This window comes from Sparus aurata, chromosome 22 (genome assembly GCF_900880675.1).
Source record: "Sparus aurata chromosome 22, fSpaAur1.1, whole genome shotgun sequence".
In the NCBI taxonomy this organism is placed as follows: domain Eukaryota; kingdom Metazoa; phylum Chordata; class Actinopteri; order Spariformes; family Sparidae; genus Sparus; species Sparus aurata.
The window spans coordinates 25056699-25082091 of NC_044208.1; the positions used below are offsets into that span (position 1 = coordinate 25056699).

At 43.8% G+C, this 25393-nt stretch overlaps 2 protein-coding genes across 5 annotated transcripts in view; both read right to left on the bottom strand.

Moving 5' to 3' along the window:
• Positions 1–10126: 10126 nt before the first annotated feature.
• Positions 10127–16765, bottom strand: yy1b (YY1 transcription factor b). 2 transcript variants are annotated; one of them, XM_030405252.1, is made up of 5 exons: positions 16020–16765; positions 14461–14623; positions 13139–13199; positions 12519–12677; positions 10127–11299 (listed from the first exon to the last, which is right to left on the bottom strand). In XM_030405252.1, the coding sequence occupies exons 1-5, from the start codon at positions 16573–16575 to the stop codon at positions 11117–11119; spliced, it is 1122 nt and encodes a 373-aa protein (XP_030261112.1). In that variant the 5' UTR covers positions 16576–16765; the 3' UTR covers positions 10127–11116. The 2 variants fall into 2 exon arrangements, with proteins under 2 accessions (XP_030261112.1, XP_030261113.1); XM_030405253.1 differs by having other exon boundaries at positions 14461–14611; positions 16020–16761.
• A 1711-nt stretch (positions 16766–18476) lies between these two features.
• The window catches only part of evlb (Enah/Vasp-like b), a 52039-nt gene continuing 45122 nt past the window's right edge, over positions 18477–25393 (bottom strand). For 2 of the 3 annotated variants that reach the window (XM_030405251.1, XM_030405249.1), the window contains exons 5-13: positions 23370–23437; positions 22983–23230; positions 22430–22530; positions 22179–22218; positions 21921–21972; positions 21619–21676; positions 21459–21519; positions 21180–21237; positions 18477–19597 (exon numbers count right to left, since the gene is read on the bottom strand). In XM_030405251.1, coding sequence (XP_030261111.1) covers positions 19560–19597; positions 21180–21237; positions 21459–21519; positions 21619–21676; positions 21921–21972; positions 22179–22218; positions 22430–22530; positions 22983–23230; positions 23370–23437 — 724 coding nt within the window. In that variant the 3' untranslated portion in view covers positions 18477–19559. The remainder of the gene's footprint in view (positions 19598–21179; positions 21238–21458; positions 21520–21618; positions 21677–21920; positions 21973–22178; positions 22219–22429; positions 22531–22982; positions 23231–23369; positions 23438–25393) is intronic. The other variant, XM_030405250.1, reaches the window with a different exon arrangement.

A 25393-nucleotide genomic window follows, 5' to 3' on the forward strand; every position in this document is an offset into this window, starting at 1 on the left:
TGCGGCCAGACCAGAACCGCACACTGCCCTTCACAACACTGACCTGCTTTCCAAAAAAAAAAAAAAAAAAGTATTTCCTGGCACTTGTCTCGTCTTGCTCGACCCCTCACCACCATCTGAACCCCCCCTCCTCCTCCTCCTCCTCCTCCTCCTCCACCTCCTCCTCCTCCTCCCCCTCACTGGTCTACTGTCTTGCATCATGCTGACTCACTTCTCTCAACTGCAAGCGTCCTGCAGAACTGAACCTGCCAGTCTCCCTGAGTCTGCAAACACACACCGGCCCGTCCCTCCTCCAGCCTCTCCTGGTTTGGTATGCAGCTCACCGGGGGTCAACGTGATCGTCTGAGGCATCCTGATGAACCCTCCTCCTCCTCCTCCTCCTCTCCTCATCTCCTCCTCTCTATCGTAGCGTCAATGTTCCACTGATTAAATTCATTTTCTGCTGTCAGTGCTAATGGGCTTTTCATTCCTTTGTGTGAGTTTCAGTCGTTTCTGACAGAACGAGTCCCTTTACAGAGCACTTAAACCAACATGGTCTCCGACACCACAATTGTCTGCCTTTAATGACAACGATGATGTGTGGTGGTAGGTGGGGGGGGGGAATCACCATCATTGGGGCATTGATGTGTCCAATTTGTGGTCAATTGTCTTATTTAAAGAGATCGTTGGGCCTATTTTAACAAACCAAAGAGCCCATTAGAATCACAGTTAGACAGAGGAGGCTTTAATCGAAGGAGACTGAGGTCCTTCAACAAGTGTGTTAGCACCTTTGGCTCTCCGATCTGCAGCTCAGTGTATCATTATCTCCCCGCAGCAGGCGGCCTGAGTGACTCACACATGAGACTTTGTTCCCGTGGAAAGCAGCACCATCCTGGGGAGTGCGTGTAGAGAGAGAGAGAGAGACAGAGAGCCCGAGGGCCAGAAACAATCAGGAATCCAAAACACAACTTGATATCAGTCTTAGATTGGAGGAGAGGAGGTGGACAAGCACGGTGTAAAATATGCACAGGCAATTCCAAAGAGTATGCATTATTGAGAGGAGTAAATGGGTCCAGGATGAACATTACGGCTCATTAATAGTGAATGTGATTACTGTTTCTGGGAAAACAGCAGTCTGGGCGAAAGAGGGGGAGATAATTGAAATGGTCAAATCTAAACTAAAGACTTCCTTGTTTACTCAGCACCAACTGTTACTGTCTGGTCAAACTCGCGATTAAAGCCGATAACCAACGCTGCCAAGTGTCCTGCGATGATGCTGAGTGCTCACGCTGACATCTTGACCAGCGGTCCGCCTTTTAGAGAAAAGCTTTGGACTCATTCATTTTTTATGATCTCAGCTTTTGAGTCAACTCAATTCAATTACCAGCTGGATTTTGACAAAGCCGGGAGAGAAGATGAGAGAGCTTTCGTATCATTTTTTTAAAGAGTCGGGCTGAGTGAAGGTCACGCACCGGGGGTGCTGACTGAGTGGCTGCGCGCTGCTTGACACGCACACTAAGTGCCACCACGTCATCCCGCAGCACAGACTCCAGATTTAGTTTGACGTGAACCCAGATTATCGGCCGAGGGGTTTTCCCACGCTGAACGAACAGATGCTCCCTCCTCTTCCTCTCCCTCCTCCTCCCCCCCCCCCCCGCTTCCTTCAGTTACATATGCTCCAGGGTGATGGACGACAAAGAGCCTGTCTGCAGTTTACACCAGACACACCAGGCACCATTAGGAACCATTTTCTGCCCATTTGCCTGATAGCTGCTATCGCTTATAGAAGTGATTTGCTCTCTGTCTGTGCACTGAGTGTCCCCAATGATGGAACTCTCATTGATCTGCCCTGTTAAAGATCACTAGGAGAGAACGGTGCAGCAAACCAAACAGATGTGCCAGTCAGCTCCCAAACTATCTATCAGCTGCATGTGAAGGGAGGGAGGAGGGGAAGAGTTTAAGCCTCTTTAAGGATCCCATTCACACTGACTTACTAAAAGTGCTTATGTTAATCGTGTTATCGCTTCAGGCTCCTGGTAATGGAGGACAGGAAGCTGCTGGGAGGTCGAGGGCCGCATCATTTTGCTCACCAGTCACACGAGTGGTCCCGAACTATTTCATGTTCCTGCTCTGCTTCCTCGCGTCGCCCATTGAATCTGTTCTACATCCACACACACTGACACGGAGACACACACACACACATCTGCATGGCTTTGGGGCTTTCATAACCAGCTCACACAAGGATTACGGATTGTCTGTGTTTCTGTGTGCTAATCTTATTTATTGCTCAGAGTGATCTCATCTAAGTGTGCTTGTTAAGTTGAGATATCAAACCAGGCTGTCACACGAAAACACGAGTTTCACGCTAATTGGGCACCCAAAGCGTACATGTGAACTCACATGGGAACCCGGACAGAGAACCGACAGTGCAGCGGCCCCTCAGCTGCTGTTTGATCAGTTGTCACCGGCTGCAGCTGATGGGACAGAGCCGCTGCCGGTGAAAAATTGAGAATGTCAGGTGGCTCCTCATAAACAAGGCTTTCAAGGTCTTTTGATGTGGCTGTGGCCACGTTTGACGATGTGGAACCTGCAGGCAGATCGCATCTCTGCAGTCGAGAGATTTGAAATGGCGATGCAACGGCTCTGAGCCCCTTTGAAGAGAGTTTCAACCTTTAGTGACCGGGCGGAGCTAAGCGGGGACGTGACGAGGATCCCGAGATGAAGCATTAAAGGGGTCATAGTACGCCATTGTTCAGGTTCATGCTTTTATCCAGGGGGTCCTGGTAGAATGGGTTTATGTACTTTAAAGTTCAAAAAACACATTATTTTTCTCACAGGGCGCATCGCTGCAGCCTCCGTTTTCACACTGTGCCTTTAACACTCCGTTTTAGCTACAGAGTGAGACATCTGGCCTCTGTTCAATCTTTGGTGAGAGCTGCGCATTACTTAACGGGCAGGATGAAGACAATCAGGAGCAGCTGTATGTCTGCTGACTGACTGGAGTGTGTATCTTTTATGTTAAATATATGAATATATATTCAAATAAAGCCCTGTTACACAGTGATGCACATACGTTACAGAAGTGAAGGCTCGACTCCAAACCGGGCATTCAGGCAGTGCAGGAGCAGAGTAACTCCCTTTGGCGTGCACTCTTTCAATTTGCAGACCTTTTACATGTACAACAAATGCTCCGTACTATAATAAAGGAAAGGCAAACCCCCCCAAAAAGCGCAATAAGACCTCCTTAATCAAATAAAGGTCGATTTGTGATTAACATGTGGTGGCGCATGGGAGGGAGAGAACCGTGAAACCTTCGTGCACATCTGGACCAATCAGATACAGCCGAGGAACATCTATGCTGTAAAAACACGAAGCCATTAAGCACTGAGCCGACAGCGCCAAGTGGCAGATTACCTGAGCACAGAGTGATTGAGTGGAACCTGGCTGATGGATAGAGACAAACCTGGCAACCCAGACACGAGAGACCGAGACAGTCTGCCAAAAACCGAGACAGAGTGTCTCTTAGCGCCGCGCTGCAGCCTGTTTAGAGGCAAAAGAAGCAGGAGCTTTACCAAAATAACATCCGACACACTCTCAGACTTCAAAGCACTCTCGTTATTATAATACTATGTTGCAGGGCTGCAGCTAATCATTATTTTCTCTTTCTTTTTTTTTTGCCATGGGTGGAGGAGGCACCCAAAGCTTTTTAGTGGAGTAGAAGTCGAAGTACAACACCGTCAAAGTAAATCAGTACAAGAGAAAATGTTAAATGAATGTGAAGGTGCGAGTTTATTGGCAGCAAAATGTAGCTGAGGGGTTGTGAGGTGAATAATGAGGTGGTAAATACAAATTCATGCCCCTCAAATGTTCTTTGTGTTCTTCTCTTTAATCTTTGCTTTTTTTTGAGAAACATTAGTTAAATTGACATATTTTGGGCCTCAAACAGTCTGAGAAAGAAGACAAGGAGCCCAACTAGACACTCGGCTAAATGCAGGTTGCAAACTGCTGGTTTAATCTTCAACGATTTTACCGTATTTTATAAACTAATCGGAATTTTAAAGGTCCCATATTAGACCTCCATGTCTTCGTTGTGATATAAATACTGTGAAAGTATCTAAAAGCTTAACCCGACGGGGAGAAGATGCACACAGGCCGCGATCAGAAACGTTACCTTCGAACGAGCCGACAGCAGTTTGGTGACGTTGTGATGTCACAACTGCGCAACGTACTTTCCTGAGGGGGTGTGGTTAACGGTCGGACATCAGCCACGACCATCGCAAACCAGACTGCTCTTTGCGAACGATCAACATCGTTAGCATATTTAGCATTAGCGCGGTCATTAACGAGGATCGTAGTAGCGCTCACACAAGTTCCTCTCAGATTCCACTGTAGTAAGACGCAATTGTTCCATTTCAGCAACAGCACAAAATCAAGTTATTCATCAGAACATCGTGGCATTAAAAATGCAAAAAAACTACACCGGAGTCGGGGCTTTAAAGAGAGCGGCACGGCAGATTGCTTCAAACAGAGAGGCTGCAGTGACGGACAGCAACATAATGTGTTTTTTGAACACTGAAAGTTAAAGCATGTAAATATTTTTTTTTAGCAGACAGCCAAAATAAAAGTATGAACCTGAACATATGGGATCTGTAATCTTATTCTCCAAAGCTATAATAACTACAGCTGTCAGGTAAATGCAGGAGATTTATTCAGATTTCTCTGCAGAACGAAGTGGAGTAGAAATTTCAAAGCAGCGTGAAATGGAAATACTCATGTAAAGTACAAGTACCCCCAAAAATGTGTACTTGAGCACAGGACTTGGAGAGTAAAAGCACTTCAGCAGTTTCCATTACTGAAATGAGTTAAAGGATGAGTTCACCTCAGAATGAATGTTCAGTCGTTATCTAAGTGCCCTCGTGTTGATGGAACGTCAGCTGAAGTTTTGTTGTCCGCGAAACATTTCTGAAGGTTCACAGCTCTCCTGAACACCCGACGCAGACGGGAACGATGGAAGAAAAGGCATAGAATGGTCCTCTGGCATAATCCGGTTCTCTGGAAGCCTCAAGATCTCAAATTGATTTGGAAAGACTATAATTGCACCCTCGATGTGTGCGGACGAGCTACTTCAGACTTCCAGGGAAGCAGCAAAGATTCCAGCTTTGATGAGGGTGTAAATAAAATCTTTTCAAATCAATTTGTGGTCTCTCGGCATCTTTTTTAAACAGGTCCCCATCTACTTCAGTTGTTTAGCAGAATGCTGCGATACTGTGACGCTTTTATGGCCGAAGAAACTCCACCTGACTTTCCATCAGCACGAGGGTGAGTACATAATGACCGAATTTTCCTTTCAGGGTGGCGTTACCCTTCAATGATTGCGTCTAGGCGTGACACAATCGTGAAAAATGCTCATAATCACATCTTGAAATTGCTTTGTTTCGTCGAACTAACACATCAAATCCAAAGATTGGATTTCTAAATCATCTTGAAATTGACGTAGAACAGAGAAAAGCAGCAAATCCTCACATTTGGGAATGAGGCCAACATTTTTTGGGGGGGGCTTTTTCTGCATGATAGATTACCTCAATGATTAATCAATCCATGAATGATGAGCTGGCGATTAATGTACTGTGTATTGTACATAATGTGCAAAAACATTTTTTTTTTTTTTTACATTCTGCATTCCAAACCTCGTGCAACCTACTTCAGTAGCGGTGCAGTTAATTATGGCGGTGCCGATGAAGCAGTTTGGAGTTTTGACAGACAGAGCGAGGATGAGAGAGGAGACAGGTGTACACGGATGGAGGGAGACTGAAACTGAGGCGGAGGAACGAGGGAGAGAGGGAGAGAGAAAGGGAGAAAGGCGGTCTATATTTAGGCAGGGAGGCAGACTCGGAGAGAGAAAAGAGAGCTGATAAGAGGAGCAGAGGTGAGGAAGAGGGTGAGGCGCTGAAGGAGGCAGGAAACCGAGAGACGAATTACACCCTGCACTGTTCTTTGGCTGTGACACTCGCGCAAATAAAGAGATGGAAACAAAAAGCTGCCTTGACATTTAAAAGCATTCAAAAGCAGCGTTTGAGATGTGTAACCGGTGTTGTACCACGGCAAGGAAAAAAATAATAATTCCTGCTGTAGGGTGGAGCGCCGGGCTGTACGTCTGCAGCGGCAGTCCTGGTATTCAGGGGGTATCTCAGCCTCCCTCTCTCTCTCTCTCTCCCTTTCTCTCTCTCTCTCACTCTCTCACTCTCTCCTCTGTTACCTTGGCAACATATTTTCTGCATGGAAATAGCATCTCTCGCTGTGCCCACCGTGGAAAAAAAAGAAAAAGAAAAAGAAAAAGAAAAAGAAAAAGAAAAAGGCACTTGAAGAGATTTAAAACGTGTCCATAACAGATTTAAGTTCAGAGGTCTGACCCTGCAGATTGGATTGGAATTGAGCTGTGCTGTTCTGCATGCCTTGGCATCAAATTGGGCTGTGTGGTTGGAGCGATGGTGGAGTTTAAGGATAATAGCCAGTGACAGGCTTTTCTGCACTGTGCGGGACTGAGGAGGGGTGCAGTTGGAGAAGTGTATCTGAGTCTGCAAGGAGAAGATTTCCCAACCCGGTGAAACGCTGAATTAATGTCGGACACGGCTCCGACAGGCGCACTGTTTACTCCGGTGCTTGTTCGCCTCAGGACTTATTTACATCCGGCGGCACGTGACTTGTGTGTCTCAGCTCTCGACAAGCGCAAGCGCGAGAAGAAAGAGATCCCCTGCAGAAGTGTTATTAAGAAATGTAAAATAAATAACACACCACAGAGGGGGCTGAGGGGGAGATCAGTCAGGATTTCCTGATTTAGTCTTGCAGATGAACAGGGGAGTGGAGAGGAGGGGGAGGGGGAGGGGGGACTTCGGCGCATCAAGCTGAGGGTGCCTGGTGATGCTGAAGCTTTTGTTTGACTTGTGCAGCAGCGGGGATGGAAGACGAACTGATGACAGACAATCTAGGCGTCGAGATTGCAGAGTGAGATCTCACCCCCCGAAAAAAAAAGCCAAGACTGGGGCCAGAGCTGCGTGAGGAAAGCAGGAAAAAGGGGGGGGGGGGGGGAAGAAGCATCCAGGTTAACACGCAGCACAGAATTAAAAATAGAAAACACACACACACACACACACGCAGGCATACATACACGAGTGCTTTGACTCCTGGGAGAGAGGAGCCATAATGAAATAAGCATCTGAAAGAGAGCAGGTGTTGGAGGCTTGACAGACTTCAGCTGCATAACAAGTAGCGCGTTTACTCTCCCCTGCCTTTGTCAATCAAAACAAGCAATCCTGTGAATAAATGCTGCCTTAGAATGAAAAAAAAAAAAAAAAAAAAAAGACAGAAAGAAAACGGTGAGAGACAGAGACCCCCATGTGGAATCATGCTTGAATCAGCCTTTACATACACACACACACACACACACACACAGAGGGAGGGTGAACTCATGCATCCCTCCAGTCAAACTTGGTCTCAGGTAGAGGAGGGAGGGAGAAACAGCGTCTGGTTGTGAATCTTAAGCAGCCGGTCTGAGCTGTGTGGAGTCTAAAAAAAGCCAATAAGACATGAAGACCGCACCGGAGCAGAATCAATGCGTTACCATAGCAGAGACACAGAGAAACACAGCGGCTCCCCTCTTTTGTTTTTTTTTGGTTTTGTTTCTGTCTTGCATCGGATCGTTCTGTGCGACAGAGTCCCTCGGTGACGCTGAGGGCCCTGGATGAGGATCAGCACCATGGACAGCTGCTGGCACCTGGGGGACGACATGAGAGCTCAGAGCCAGAAGGGGGCAGCAGGAAAGAAGGTAAAGCACAGCTCAGGATCAGGGCAAAGAGCAGGATCTCCAGGACGCTGAGGTCGACAGTTGTGCTTAATCCCGCTTAATGGCTGAGCAGAAGAAAAAAAAAGGGGGGGAAAGGGACTTAAGTGTAAGATGAAAAATTGCAAGCGGAGAAAAGGAGGGAGGATGATGAAGCTTTAAAAAAAAGTCTGTTAGTCAAAGATGACCGACTCAGAGGGATGCGCTTCTATTTTTCTTATTCCTTTCCCAGTTCCAATTCTCTTTAAGAAGCCTGTGGTGTGTTTACTAACCACACGAGTAAAGACTCCCAGGAAGGGGGGGAATCTTCTCAAGCGTGTCATTTTCTATGGAAGAATATCAAAACAGCTTCTCAGCTGTGAATGTTTTCTCAGTCTTCTCAGTAAAATTAACACCAACACGTCTAAAACACATCCGCTTGTGACTGCAAACTTCAGCATATCTTTTAATTGATTTCAGAGGCCTAAAACTTCATTAATAATTTAGATCAGTAGATTAAATAAGACAATTAATGAAAGTGCTTGTTGGTTGCAGCCACAGGTTTATGTGATATTGGATGTTTTTGCACATTTGGCACAAAACACAAGTCTACTTTACATGTCGGCTAGAAAAAAAACCCTTCAATTACTTTTTGAGTGCCCACGGAATGTAACTAAGTACATTTACTCAGATACTGTATTTCCATTTTCTTTATACTTCTATTTCACTAGATTTTGGTGGCAAATATTGTACTTTTTTGATAACTTTAGTTACTAGTTACTTTTACTTGCAGATTACATGCTTACATGAAACAATGAGAACAATTCTGAGTATCCAGGCCAATAATTGCAAACCCCCTAATATACAGTACATTAATACACATATATATTGTATGAATATACGTATAATGTTCTTTTACTTGTACTTTTTATACTTTGATACACATTTTCAAGACTTCCTACTCCTCTGACATTCATATGAGTGACTTTCACTTTGACCAAAGTCATATTTTTTCATCTTTAATCTGACCCCTGTCTGACTTTTGGGTACTTTTTATGACTCAGACAGATTACTGAAAGGGGCACGTGGGTAAAAGTTACGGGCCGCGGCCTCCGGGGGCCGAGGATTACAGGACCATCACAGTAAGCACGGAGAACGATGATGATGCAATGTGACGTCCATTAGTGGGAGAAGTATTCAGTGCATCGCTTAAGTCAAATTAGCAATATATATATATATATATATATATAAATACTCATGCATTAGATATTGTACTTAAGTAAGCGAGAATTAAATATAAAAGCACACAGAGTGACCAGTGTCAGTGTTACATCATTGTTTAATCGGATCTTTATTGCTGATGTATTAACAGCCTGGAAGTGGAGCTAACTTCAGCTGCTTTATATTCTATATTCAATGGAGTGTAGTTCACAAACTGATCATGCAATCTGTGTGTTTTCATGTAAAATATCTAGATTTTTTAAATCTAAATGTTTGCAACCTTCAAAGTCAACGGTAGCCTTACATTAGCTTCCAAATACAGTCTGAAATATATCATATCACAGAAATACTCAAGTAAAGATACATGTGTAGTATTTGATGTACAGTACTTAGTTACTTTTTACTTCTCATGATTGTATGTGTGTTTCACAGTGAGACAGACGATAAGAATGGATGTTGTGAAAGGATCCGAGAGCATCCTGCATTTAAAGTGTGTTGGATTTAAGACATTATTGAATATAATTAGTTATATTATAGTCTTCTACTTTTTCTGTGGGGGACCCCCAGACACCCCAGACCTATTTGCTCACCCCAGATGTTGACTACATACTTCCAGCCTTGATGTGAAAGCTGATCCTGAACCATGTCTGGTATGAAATTTAATGAGAGGCTTTCTCAGATAAACACAGTTTAACAGATAACACGGTTGTCAGTCAATGTACTATCAGGGCTGCAATCCACTATTACTTTTGAGTTATTTTCTCAAAAACTTTAAATTTAAATAACTATTATCTAAAAACACTGATTACACTAATTCCCCAAAAAAGCCTGAGTCTGTCTTTACATTTCTCATTTTATCTTAACGTCAGTCCAAAACAAAAAGTTATTCACTTTGTTACAAAGACAAGCTGGGATTAGAGAAAGTTACACATTTTTAACTTGATAACTAAATTTAGAGATTTATTATCAAAAGACCTCCAAATTAACTTCTTAAATATACGTTAATTTGTATTCAGTGGGGTAAAATATGCCAAAACATGCAGCACAGAGTCTGTGTGACGGAAGGAACTCGTCCAACGAGAATAACAAAAAGATACACTTGTTAAAAGCTTGTGTATATTTCCACAGGGTTGGAATGACCCAGTTTATTGTGGGCAGTTGAGATACATGTGTGTAAATATCAACAAAGGAAGTTAATGGTTTGACGTCTGTACATTACATTCTAACAAAGAAAGTGATGGTCTCGCAGTCAGATCCAATGTGCGCTCCAGATACTTCAACTGAGACACGCTCTGAATAACTTTATATTACTCAGTCGTCCGTGTAAAGACAGCTCATAGAAAATATAAAGCAACTCATGACTAAAAGTTTAATTGGTTAACACTTTAAATCACACCTCTATCTATGTCTACGTAATTTTCAATACAGCCATACGATACAAGTATACAAGGTTATTTTGTGGTTAGAGAAAAATACAACCAAAGGTATGGAAATGCAAACATACAGCCGTTTTTTTTCTTTTTTAAACTTCTCATACATGTGAAACAGGTCACACAAGGCCAGGACGCCTTTTTGTATCATAGGTACGATCTCGTAATGCAGGAGGAAAAAAAAAACAAAAAAAACAAAAAAAAAAAACAACTCACCATTGTACTAAACATAGCCTGAGTCAAGCGTACAATATGCACACTTGAGGTAAATAAAAGCTATGTGAGAAAATAAAAATACTAATAGATTGCTGCTTCTCTCCTCGCTCTGGTAAAAATAAGTCTCTGATGTTTGTCCATGAGTTCCATCTTCTGGCAGCCGACTGCCACTGGAGAAACAAAGGGACCGTGTTGGCTGGGGCGTCGGGGAGTAATCAGTGTGTTCCTCATCCATTATGACAGCAGAAGAGAGGGGGACGCAGGACAACTAGCTGAATTTCAGTGTTTTTAAGTTGTTTTTTTTTTTTAAATCCATCAGATTTTTTCATATAAATCGGTAAGTCTCAAGCTTTTCATTCCGTCTTTGAAGGAGGTTTTTTTCACGTGTGCCGCCAGGATGCTGCTCTCTTTCTTTTTCCTCCAAATCGGCAGCTCGACGCTGGTGGATGGGCTCTCATTGGTTGTTTTTGGCTTTGGCGTGTGTGAGGATGTGGGACTTTAGGTTGGTCGACTGCGCGAACTTCTTATTGCAGCCGTCGAAGGGGCAGACGTAGGGCCGGTCTCCAGTGTGGATCCGCACGTGTGTGCGCAGGTTGAAGTCCAGAGAAAACCGTTTCCCGCAGCCTTCGAAGGTACACTGAAAGAAGAGGAGGAGATCGGAGGAGTCAGTCTTCACATTGATCATGCAGCGTGCCTCCTGAGCTTAACTGACTACTTGTTAAACATCTCCTGGAAACACGGACTGTCCAGTCACTGTTGAACTCTTGCCCCTTGAATTTTAAGAAGTTTCCACTGCAGCCAACGTTAATGTTTACCATCTCGCTAAGAGGATTAAAAAACTAACAGGATGCCTTGGTCAATCTGGATGTTTTAAAAAGGTTATTTCATTTTAGTTGTTGGCCCTTTTAGCCTTTTATGGGATAGTGCAGCTGAAGAGAGACAGGAAAGAGAAGAAAGGGCTGACATTCAGTAAAGGGCGCTTGGTTGGAGCATGCACACTATTTTTTTTTTTTTTTTATCTTAATAGTTATTTTATCTTTTACTCGGCTTGGACTATCTTGATGTATAAATGCTGTTTTATGGCATAATGTGAGCAGCCAAACGGTGACGTAAACAACAAATTTACAGTCTGATCTCACATTTTCCCAATCCAACTGCCATGACACTGCAATACAAAAACAATCCTGATCTCTTCTCAATCAGTTTGTGTGTGTGTGTGTGCTGACTTTTCACCTGTAGTAACCAGCTGAAGTCTGCGCTTTGGGACAATGTTGTGTTTGTGACATGATACATTGACCTCGATTTACAGGATTCTCGTTTTAAGATGCGAGCCAGATGGAGAAGTTGTTTTCCACCAACTTATGGAGCTAATGTTAGCTCAATTAGACAGCTACCTAGCTACAGCTGTTAGCATGAACAGCTGTCATTTCAGCCCGCGAAATCGACAGCTGTGAAGCAGCAATGAGAAGCCGGCTTTTGTCTGCATCTTCGTGAAAACAAAAGCCCCGCTGTTCCAAAACATTTCAGAGAACCGGTGGTTAATCTTTATCGTTATCACCGAAAGCCTTTGGGATTGAACAACAGCCAATCAAAACGAACACATTTAAATGCCAAAATACCAGCCGATTTACATTATTTTGAGCGAGATATGATAGTGTTTATCAAGAGTACAGTTGAGGACAGAATAGACAAAGTTTTCCCAGCGTTCAACCCCACGAGCCAACATTTACTTATCATCCCATTCTCCTTAGCTTGAATTTGGCTGCAAACTGTGAGGGGGCTTATGTGCTTAGAATGTATTAAAACAGTGAGTGCATCAGTGTGTGGAGGAGTGTGAAGTTCGTCCAGATGCCAACCTGGAAGGGTTTCTCCCCCGTGTGAACGAGTTGGTGACGTTTGAGTTTGGAGCTCTCGACGAACGCCTTGCCGCACTCGGCGCAGACGTGCACGCGGGGGCCGTGGGTGTGGAGATGCTTCCTCATGGCCGAGTTATCCCTGAACATCTTTGTGCAGCCCTGGGGACCAGAGAGAAAGTGCAGCACAGAGTTGACGAACAGACCGGCAAGTAATGCGAGGTTCTTTGTAGCAGGCTTGTAAACTGTGAAAGTGCTGCACCGAAAAGGGTGTTTTGTTTCCTTGTTCACAAATATAAATGTCAAGTGTCCTCGGCATTCTCTGTTGATTCTGTTAATCAGCTTTAAATCCTGAAAAGAAGCGGCACGGCCTCTATTAATCCCTTGAAGTGCTAATGTACCGCTAACAGCTTCAACCTCCTTTACATTAGCTAAACATGTCGAGTTCAGATGAGGTTTGATTGTTCTTGTAAGTACATGAAAATCAATTCACTCGAGTGCTTTTTTTTTTCCACTTTTAAATAAATGTTCAATTACACAGACAGCAAGACTATCAAGCTATTTAGTTTTGTTTGAGCAAAGTGGTGACACAGCTCCTCCGGGGACAAAGTCATTAAACTCACTTTATGAGGGCAGGCTATCGTCCGGGGAGCATCGTCCTCTTTGACTTTCCTGGGCTTCATCCTGTTTAGAGAAAAAAAACACAAAGGGCCACAATGTAAGGTTTTTAAACAAGCGAAAACCCGTGGAGCACAACATCCCTGTAACACAAACACTCATGACATCTAATGGTCCAGTTTTAATGTTGATTTTTTCAGTTAATCAATAACCCTAACCCTGTAAGAGCCGCTCTGTTTGAGCTGATATATCCCCACTTGACATTTCACCCTGTGATGTTAGTTATTACGGTAAACATTACATAATGATGCTGCTTTTCATTTAGATGACCTGCACTCAAAAGGCTAAAAAGCTGAAGGAGTTAGTCGATTAATCTGTAACAACAACAATTATTAACAATTTTAATAATTACCTTTGGTTACAGCTCCTCAAGAGCTCCTCAACTATTAGCTTTGTTTAATCTTTTTAAAGTTTTAAGCTTCTGGTTGAACAAAACAAGCCATTTAATTTTCATTTCTCATTATTTCCTGACTTTGTTCAGACCATAAAATTAAACAAAAAGATCGGGCACATAATCAGCAATAACAAATAATAACTGAGGCCTTTCTTCTTCTTCTTCCTCCTCTAACTCAACAGACGTCACCAAAACACAACCAAAAAATGAAAAATAAGAATGTTACAATGAAATAATATCATATCAAACATAAATCAACATCAATCAAACATTCCTACATTGATTTTGTTATTTAAATATACATATAAACCTTTCTTTCAACATTTATATCATTATTTTTATTTCTTATTTATTTTTCATTTTTTCATTTTTACTGTTAACTGTCATAACTGTTATTATTTATTGCACACTTGTCAACACACGTGTATAAAAACAATAACCAATGACTCTTAAAGGGGGCAACATGTAATTTTACAGAAGAAATTCAAACTCAGAATTTTAATATTTACAAAATAAATGAGGAAGCAATACAAACTATGTAATATGTGTTTTTTTTCCATAACTGAATATTCCATGAGGAAAATAAGGTCTGCAGAACACTGTTTGAAGTTAGAGAGTTGGCAGGGTCCGCCACATATAAACAAAGTAAAACAGTATGAAATTGAGCTCATGTGTCAATGAAGATCTTTCTTTTCCTCAAAACTACATGGTGCATATTCAAATCTTGGGAGTACATAAAAAACCAAAAACCAAAACACAATTTTGTGATTAAATGGGGCTTCACAATTACTGTGTGTCCTCACGAAACATGTGTTTGCATTTGGAAACCAGAAAATCTGCAGCAGAGAGGGACAGACAAACACAAACACTCACCTGGCAAACTCAGCCAGCTGTTTTGGGTCTGAGAGGTCGATCCCTGGGATGCCACCAGGGGGAAGCTTCTTTCCTGTCATGTATTCGGAGTAATCCGGAGGGGAGTTCTCCCCGACGATCTGCTCCTCCACCACTGACTCATGGTCAATGTCTTTATTATCATCTAGAAATACATTACAGAGACTGAACCGATAACATAGTGGTTTTTCCTTAGCTACCAGTCTGAGGGAGGGCAAACACACCTGCAGCTGCCTCGGTCATTAGGATGTACTAAAAGCCACATTATTGTTGTTTAATTTACATTAATAGCAAAACTACCTATTGCTGCACATTGTCCATACTGCACATTATTGTTTTCAGGTTTCTACATTGTAAATTATAATCAACAAAAGCTAATAATACCTGAAGCTAAACACACAAAACAAAGGACAACATAACGAGTTAAGTTAACATAAAGTTAAGTTCAACAGAGATACAACCAAGAAAAGGGAAAAATATCAAAACTAATGATAATTTCGACTATGATTCTACCCAAAGGTGAGATTATTGCACTTAAAAACTGTTTTTAATGTGCAGGATGAGGGATTACATCTGAGGGGTTTATATCTGAACCCTGACTTTAAGACATGTACGTTTAGTTTATATTAAATATATATATATAATGCATGAAGCAGACAAAATAATTAATGGATTCCCTCACTTTAGAGTAAAATCAGCAAAACATATAGAGCACCAGTACTTTAAACCGACCAGCAGAGAGCACTAAAAATAGCTCTAGGCAGCTTCTGTGTCCTCAACAACAACAACATGAACAGGTAAACTGTCAGCTACATCCATCCTGCACAGATTTAGTCTTCACCTAACTGTGAAATATCACGAGCACCCTTCAGACAAATCTCTCCCCTTTAAAGACATTTTTTCCCCAGGACTGATCGATCACCCCGCAGGTCGATATTAATTACACCGCTCGCAGCACCGCCACACTGCACGGAGGCAGCAGCAGCAGCTAGCCTGACGCAGACGCACTGCGAGCCGCCTGCCGAGCCTCCGACAGCAGCCACAGCTAACGGCTAAACCGTTTACAGCCCGAACAGAACCGGACTCGAACATTTCACGCACACACGCTTTATCTGAGCCTCCGGCGCTACTTAAATATAGCTAAGCCCCGAATTCCCCTCAGTTTTGCGGCCTGCACACACCTCAAGCCCATGCTATCCATGTCTCTCTCCCCCCACCTCCCCCCTCAAGCACCGCCGCCATCTCTGCCTGACCGCGACTATCGCCATTTTTTCGGGGCCGCCGCCATACTTACTAGTCTCGGGGAATATGGCGGCGCCCAGCAACACTTAAAACATGGCCTCCCTTCAAAACAAAAACATTTCGCTATGGTACAATCGGGTTTTGCATCGAAAACCTGCGATATTTGTCGCTTTTCGCAGCGGTGCAACGGAGCACTCCAGGAACTAGTCTGGTGCAGCAGGACAACGCCCAGGCAATGAGGCCTCATGCAACGGCTAACAACGGATCTGACAGAACAACACAGAGCTAGCGTTACTTACCCGAAGCCCACATTGTAACAGAGAATTCCCCCTCCAGTGTCTTTATTTGCACCTGCTTCTGTTCCCATTTTCTTCCGCCAGCCTCCGCGCCGCTTAAATAGCTCTTTTTGCCCGCTTTCTTGCCACCGGCGCCGCCTCCCCGTTTCACCCGACCCACGGAGCTTTTCCCAGCCACAGTCACCAAAGTCTGTTCGATGTACTCGTCCTCCACCCCGGGAGCCGGTACCGGGATGAGGATCTGGTCCTCGAACCCGCTGCCGCCGTCCGTGTGTAGGTCCGAGTCATCCCCACCGACCACCTCCTCCCGGGTCTGCACCAGGATCACCTCCTGGTGGTGGTGGTGGTGATGGTGGTGGATCGAGTTGGGGTCGTCCGTGACCAGCGGCTGGAGCGCGATCATGGGCTGCCCGTCGTCGTCGTCGTCATCCCCGCCGACCACCGTGGTCTCGATAGTCTCCACCGGTATCGTTTCCACCTCTATCTCGTGGAGCTCCACGATCTCGGCCGGCATCTCCGAGCCGTCTGTCTCAATGTACAGAGTATCGCCTGATGCCATATTGAATTCCGCCAGCTTGCCTCTCTCATTCACGCCGTGTTGTGCTCCTTTTTGGACCTCACAAACACACTCACACACCCCCAGCTCTGCTCCTGCCTCCGTCTCTTCTCCCTCTTCTTCGATAACAACTCTCTTCACTCCGTCCCACGCCACTTCTCGTCGCCACTATGCTCTCCCAGCCCGGAAGCATCGCGAGACTTGGGTGAATCCCAGCGTCCACAGTGCTGCTGGTTGAAGTGGTGGTGCCAGGGGGTTCCCAAACTGTTGACACGAGGTTTAGTTATATTTATCACAAAAACAGTTATCTAAACCATTTTATTTTATTTATTTTCTTTTGCAGTTGATTTAACGGGTAAATTTCATAACGACTGACGTGAACAGGGAATAAGAATTCTAGGAATAAGGGATGCAATTAGGCTATTATTGAATTTCAGACTCAGGCTTTATTATGTTTTTAGGAGATCAAATGATGATTTCTTTTTCCGTAAAATGTAGCAATATGAATATCAGTTTTTTCCATCATACGTGATTGGATCCCAGAATTATATAATAAAAGTTTCCTCTCCTGACCAGCAGTTGAAATACCCGAGTGTTCATGTTGAATGAGATGAAATTGGAAAAGCAAGCTTTGCAAATCCAGCAAACTTTTTGTTTTTCTTTCAAAAGGAAGAATGTTAATAGACCTCATTGACTGATAATTTAACTGGGTTTACTTCAACTAATTTTGATGGAAACCTGCAGCTTGGCTCTCATCAAATAACAGGGTTAATTTGGATTTTTAAGCTCTAATTATCAGTTCTGTTACCTCAAGTACACAGTATGAAGATGAATCACCCCCGTGCTCGCTGCATCTCTTCAAGTCTATGATTAGATCAATAAAATGATCATCTAAATATAGCGACACTGGCTGTAGACATATATGGGTGGCCAATTGAAGGAAAAACACTGCTGCTGCACTGCTCACTATGTGCTCAGTCCTCCCAGCATGTTGCATCTATATCAACACCTCAGTCAGTGATGATGCTTCAGCAGTTTTTGCAACCCTGTGAATCACACTGCATTTTTTTCTCTCTCGAGTTTGTCTTTATTGACACTGTAGTCTGCAGCGTTCTGTTTAACCTGCCCAAATACTGTGTGTGTTCAGGACTAAGCTGTGGCTGTTACGTAATGAGTATACGGGGGCACTATTTTGTTTTGGAGAAGAAATTCAAGCTCTGAATTCTAATATTTACAACATTGATGAGGTTATAATACAAATGAGAAATATTTACCTTTTTCATAACTTAATAAAGACGCTGCTCTCGGAGGAAAATAATGTCCCCAGAACACTGTTTGATGCTAGAAAGGTGGCAGGGTCCGCCACTTATAAACATATTAGAACATAGTTTGTTTATCAGGTTGTTTACAAATAATAATCAGTAAATGAAGATCTGTCTCTGCTGATTAATATCTCTTTCCCAAAACTACATAATGCCCCTTTAAAAATAAGTTTCAGTAATGTAAAATGAGAACATATTTCACCTTCCTGTCTTCATGTCGTGGCCAAATGCATCCAGCTGATGGTAGAAATATAATATTAAGGTATGTGATAGAGCTGATGAAGTATTTTGTGAGATTTGAGTTCATCATTTTGAATCTGCTTAACAGATATTCTTTCGAAGGACGCTTTAGCAGCATCCTACATTGTGTGCAACACTCGAATAACACAATAAGGTTGGCCAGAAGCGGCTCAGATGTTTCACACTTCTCGGCGCTGCACCAGCTGACATTTATGGCAGCTATTCAGAGAGCCCGTGTTTCCGTGCTGGAGAAGAAAAATTACAGTCGCACAACAAAAAAGCAACCAGACAGCCATTAAAATAGCAGCCAAAACAAGCACAAAAGGAAAAGAGACGGCCTCGTTTATCCAAGACATTGTTCACAGTTTTATTTGAATTTCATTTTTAAACTTGGTGCGTTTCTTTTTTTTTTCTTCTTTTCGTTGTTGTCAAACCAGGAAGCACTTTGTCATAAAAGGAGAGAATAAAATGAACAATACTTCACCATATCCTTGCAGCCAATAAACATTTTATTAACAACATGATCACAAATACTCTAGTGTTTTATTTAATTTTTTTTTGTTTTGTTTTCATTTATAAGATTGCAATATCCAAAGAAGTTTTATTCCACCCTCGGTTTTTCAGGTCAGGGCCTGTTTTTTTTTTTTCTGCCATGGTTCCACACATATCTGTGTTGGCGAAAAAAGGATAAAAAACCTTTTTTAAAAAAACTTTTCAGGCTTTAGACGATGAGAAAAAACACTTTTTGGATGCGCTTGCAACTGTATCTAAAACAAACAAACAAAAAAAAAACAGATGAAAACAACCAATATAAAATACAAAAGGCTGACATAAAATGATGTGCAATAATAACGATCGACATCATCATTACTATCATATTCTCATTATCACTTCCTCATATTTACCATTGCACTCTACTACACTACCACTACTCATATTAACAGTACACTTACAATCATAAAAATGATAGTGATGATAATGAAAACGATAGTAATAATAATACAAAAAAAAAAAAAAAAAGTTGTGAAAAAACAAAACAAATAAAATACGTTTTATCCATTTTCCTTTGGGCCGAGGACAGAGGGCGAACTGGGCGAACGGACAGACAGAAAAAATGTTAAGAAATCAGAGTAATCAGTGCGAGAGTGTGCCCGCGTCCACGTCCAGCTCCCCCCGACAGACAAACCAAACGTTACACAGACACGTCTGAGGTGTTACAGCAACGTTGCTGCGTTGCTTCAACACCGCAGCTGAAACAGGATGAGCAGATGTCACAGTTTGGGCCTCTGTTCTCGACTTCTCTTCCTCCTCCTCCTCCTCCTCCTCTTCCTCGTCTTCCTCCTCTTCCTCCTCAGGGCCACAGCAGCTACTGCAGGGGCAATGTTTTCGAAAAGGTGGTTCATGTCGGGGAGTGTCTCTGAGAGATTATGTCGTGCTAATTCGACTGAGTTCATGTCTAATGGCTGCAGGCAGAGGAGAGAAGACAGGGACATGGTTAGGTTTGATATCACAGGATAGAGTCTTAAAACATGACGTATAACAACCTGTTTACGTCGTTGTCAGCGGGGACCTGAAGTGACAGTTTAGTGATGACAGCCAGGAGTAAACCTACGTATCCTGTGACACCCGTTCTGGTTCTAGTTTGAAAAATGAACCCTCATGACATCACAGTGATGTCATTAGGTAAAAGAAGTTATCCGGCTGGATTGTGGAAAATGTAAGATCCAGTGTTTTTGAAGCTTGATCTACAAAACAATAATCTGGGCTTCTAGCTGCTTCAACTGTGGGCGTTCAAGTTTAAAGAGGCAGTAAGCGATTCTGGAGAAAGATAGCTGATTGTTGAGGTTGTCAAAGCGTCAGTATCTGATGAAGTAGGAACGAGATGTGTCGGTGTTTGACGACCTAAGAGTAAGACTCCGCAATTATTCTTTTACGAGAACCGCTCTCACAAAGGGAGTGTGAATAAACGACCCTGTCAGCGATATAGACTGACACTGTAATAAACATTCCTGAGATTCCTTTTGTGTGTGCGTCTATTTTAAACCATTGACTGACAACGTGATCACCCACAGTATTCATATTCGTCCGCGGTGAGTCACAACATGATGAGTCAACATTATCATTACATCGTCTTTCGAAACGCGGTACCTCGGTTCTGAATCGAACGAACTGTCAGTCGCAGTTTATTAAAAGTATCAGGTTTAGTCTGTAAGTTATTCCTCTATACTGATATTCAGCTGTATGATGTAATTATATGTCTGATAAATGTGCTACAGTCAATTTAACACAACATTTAGTCGATTATCAAGATTGTTTTGTAGTGAACTTTGATTACAATATGGTGAAAATATCTGTAACAGGATTTTTTGCATTGCAACCTGTTGTCACAATAAACACTTGATTCTATAATGTAGAGTAATATTTATTCTTTTTGAATGTATTATCATTTTTATTATATATCGTGTTAATATATGTCTAATAAGTGTGTGACTACATGTGTCTCTGAGGGTTAATACCACAAATGTCGGGTCTGCAGAGGACATTATTCAGGAGTTCTTAATTCTATATGAATACTTTTTAACACACACTATATTTAGATAATTCAGATGTCATTTTATTATATTTAAACAATCAGTTTGGCAGCATTTTCCATTAGTCTGTGCACAATGTCACACAAATGGCTCTCAGGGCTCTGATAACGTGAGCTGCTCTACACTTTTTAAATTAATCAAGTAATAATAATGTTGACTAACAATGTCATTATCCAAGGTATTTACATTTTTCTTATCTGCACGAGTTAATACATTATATATCCCTGTTGTTAAAGGCTCTTGCTGTGTCGATGAATCCAGTTTCCATGCTCATGTTTCTGTGACTCTACTGCGACCTAGTGGCCACAGCCCCGCATAACCACCCGACTCCCCATCATCCCACTGGTTGGATTTACCAATTAAATAATCATTAGCATAAATTAGCAGCGAGACAGCGTTCCTAAATGAAGACTGATTATCCCTCGTGAGTGTTTCAAGAGCAGATTAAACGTACCATCGATGATTTCATCCTTCACTTTGTGCAATTCACGAAACACCTCTTCCAAGATTTCCTGAAGGCGAATGAGACAGATCAGAAAACCCATCAGTGCTCGTTACACATCACATATTTCTTTAATCACTGCTGAACCCTCTCTAGAAGGAGGCAATCCGCTTTTGAAAAAAACAGATTGTTTTTGTTGGAACAGGCCAAAACACAAGGGAGATTCAAAAAACACACACATCTCTGTTTCAAACTTTGGCTCGTGGTTGGAGTTTTCTGTACTTTCTTTACCTGTTTCATTCTGTCAAGGTCTAACGAGTCTGCGTCACTGCCCCCTCCCCCGGGCCGTACCCTGCACGATACACCAAAAAAAAAAATCAAAAATCATTCCCCGTTAGATTCACTGTCATGTTTCTGCTTCACAGACACGTATCCGATGGGCTGTGCTCACCTTGAAACCATCGACCTGTCTGCAGAGTTAGCCCGGTCCCACGGCTTCTTTGCACCATCTAGACGACAGAACAACCAGTTTCATCTCTGACGTTTCAAAATAAAAGACTCCCATGCAGACATATAGGCTGATACCCTCTGCTCTCTGCATCATCATCATCATCAGGCTCCTATCAAGTGTTTTGCTTCAGGAGAAGCGTTTTCCTCAGATAATAACATTTTTGGCATTATATCACGAGTCTTCAGAAACACACAAAGCATTTTGTGATGCTGTAACTCAGTTGACTGCTCAGTTTTCCCCACCTGTGGCGTTCTGTCCACTCCGGGTGCTGGGTGACGGAGAATTTGGGTCATCCTAAAGGCAGAAATAAGGATTAATAATCATCAATCACACCTGTTTCCTTTATCTGACTGCAAATAATACAACCTACGACACATCAAATTCACGGTGTTCTTTATTATGCTCGTCTAATTATCACAAACACTATCCAGATCCCTCCTGACACCAGCCTAATGAATCAATAATGAATCAATAACCACTGCTGTTTTTCATCCACTCACATTTTGGCTTTCCTCAGGCTTCTCTGAAGCTGCTTTCCTTCTGGGGAGAAAGAAGAATCCTCAAGTAAGATCGGGCCTCTCCTCCACACCCATGAATGTCAACAGCTTGAACGAGTGTCGTATTAATAACGCCTAATGAATCCCGAACCACACATTGATTAAAAGGCTTTAATGGTCAATTGTGTCTAACCGTGGCTGCGGGATATCAATGCAAAATGGTTTTTGTGGTTTTCTCAACTCAGTGCTCTGACCTTCGCGCCAACAGAGCGTTCATCTCCTCCATCAGTCCTCCGCTTCCTCCGCTCGTTCGGTTGGCTTCGTTTTTGGCGCTTGGAGAGCTGCTGTCCTCGGGCTGAGGAGAGGAGGGGAGGAGAGGAGAGGAGAGGAGAGGAGAGGAGAGGAGAGGAGAGGAGGAGAGGAGAGGAGAGGAGAGGAGAGGAGGAGAGGAGAGGAGAGGAGAGGAGAGGAGAGGAGGAGAGGAGAGGAGAGGAGGAGAGGAGAGGAGAGGAGAGGAGGAGAGGAGAGGAGGAGAGGAGAGGGGAGGAGAGGAGAGGAGGAGAGGAGAGGAGAGGAGAGGAGAGGAGGAGAGGAGAGGAGAGGAGAGGAGAGGAGGAGAGGAGAGGAGGAGAGGAGAGGAGAGGAGAGGAGAGGAGAGGAGAGGAGGAGAGGAGAGGAGAGTTATTCTATGATGTGTACAAATATTAAACTTTTCAATTATCAGTCAGGTCCGGTGAAGATAATCCAATTATTTCCCGCCTGACTTCATCAGAACATCAAAGCGGCGGTGATAAATTGTCGCCTCACTCTTTGAACGCGGCGCAGTTTGGCTCCGGCGATCATAGCGGCAAGACCCGTCTGGACCGGGGGCTCGTCCCCGTGAAGCCCTCCGCCCATGGGAAGCGGAGGTGGCAGAGGGGGCTGGGGAGCCATGGCTGAGGGTGGAGGAGGTCCTGGCGGCGGCGGAGGAGGAGGAGGACCGCCCATGTTCATTGGTGGAGGCATCACCGGGGGGGCCACGGAGAGCACAGCAGGGTGGCCCTGGAAAGGAGAACCTGGAGGGGGAAGTTTGACACGTGAAGTCTCAATCCGTCTCTTTGTATCTGCGCTCAGATCTGTGAGAGCACTTTGATGATAAAAAAACCTATTTTACGATATAAACCCCAGCTGACGTGTGCTCTCTTCTGTGAGTACCTGAGTTGGACGACCGTCGCTCCCGCTCCATGTGCGCCTGCATCTGCTGCTGCTGCTCCATCATCTGCCTGAAGGGACACGACAGAAACACTTGTGGTCACTTAGCATCACGAAAGTCTGTCACTTCATTATCCTGCAGGAAGCAGCGCAGCCGAGGAGAAAAGCCCCCCCCCCCCCACCCTGCTGAAATAGTAAAAGTGACAAGCAATCTTATACGGCTCCAGACGCAGTAATAACTGCAAGTGTGAAGCATACAGAACGGAACATCGACGTATTCTCCCTTCATAAAGTCACTGCTGTTTCTTCGAGGACAGTTTGTTTATCCAGTTAAATTCACTCGTGAAATTCAATCAGCGTATCTTTACTTTTCCTTCCCTAAACTACACGGTGCACCTTTCCCCCCCAGATTCCCTGCGTTTATACGTCTTGTGACCTGGAATAAAGCAGCACGACATTGTTCCGGCGTTTGAGCGTCCTGCCTGCAGTTTGTAAGCTATGAATGTCGAGGAAAACAAAGATTAATGATGCTGATGAAGGCCTCGTCAGCAGAAACACGATGCCCTTTACTCTCCAGCTGTGCAAGTCTTTCTTTCTTGCTGCTGCAAAGGAGCAACTTTACCTCCAATGACTTGATTATTTTCTGAAATATTGCATCTAAAATGTGGCAGCTTTGATTTGTGCAGCGTGGCTTTACCCGACATGAAGTCGTCTCTCCATCATCTATATAACAACTTCCTGGCTCTTCTCTACACTTTCTCCCCCTGCAAGCTTTTACAGCACGAAGCGAGCGTCTATCTCCTCGACTGTCCAAACCCATATCGCTCTCTCCTTCATCTCCGTCCATCTCCGCCTCCCTCATCTCTCCTCACATCTCCCGTCTTTGATGTGAGGAGCATATGTATGTCACGACTCAGGAGAGAGAGAGAGAGGAGACAGCTCGTGGACAGGAAGTGGAATTTTCCAGCTGTGTGTTGGAGAGCAGAAGTGCTGAGTGAGCAAACCTCCCCGATGTGACAGCAGTGAGCGCGGCGGGAGCAGAGCTGCTGAGCAACACTGTCCCGCTGCCGCCGGAGAGGGTTGAATTAATTTGCATCCGCTGCCACACAAACACGCACACACACACAAACACACACGATCCCGAAAATCCACGCCCCATATAAGCACGCAATCTCCCCACACAATCAAGCGACCTAATCCTTTGTGCCAGAGGTACAGTTTAGCAGACACGGGATCAGAGAGAGCCGCAACTCCCGTCGTATTTGTTCTCTTAAGCCCTGGCATTTGGCATTTGGACCAATAGGCTGGCCCGAAAAAATGGGTTTAGGTTAAAAACAGCAACAAAGACCCAGCGGTGTCTCTGAGGAAGAGGAGCCACGGCGGGAGAAACCCAGCGACGGATCATTGCCTCGAGCATCCTTTTCAAATAGTCGACCGCCTGTGTGAGTCAGAGGGAGGAACGTGTTTCCTAAAACCTCACATTCTTCATCCGACTGTTAACCACTGGAGTGATAGTCCCACGAGGGGCGGCAGAGGGTATTAAGGGCAGCAGAGGGATGAGAGAGAATGGGAATAAAAAGTCACCGAGGCCAGTCTGCTTATCTCAGCCGCTGGAGTTCATATTCCCTGTGTGTGACAGGTTGTCAAACACACGGGACGGCGCTCGCTACCGTAATCCTAACCTCCAAAACACGTTTGGGCCGAGTTCACTTAAAGTTCATCCACCCCGGCCCGAGGATTATTTTGGTAACTTTGGTAACGAGCCGTCGTACCTGCGCTAAAATACAAAGAGGTCTCGGAGGTAAACATCTGAGAGGCAAGGCGGTAAATGTCACGTCCCCGCAGGGACCGTCTAAATATAGCTCGCTGTCTTTTACATCTTCCAAAAAGAATTTCAGCCTTTGGAGGATCGCCGTGAGTGTGTTTACTGGGCCTTTGTTGCAGAGCTCGTCTCCAGGACCCCCCCTGCATTCAAAGAGTGGAGTCTGAAAAAAGGCTTCTTGTTATAAGCGACGGGATCCTTCATG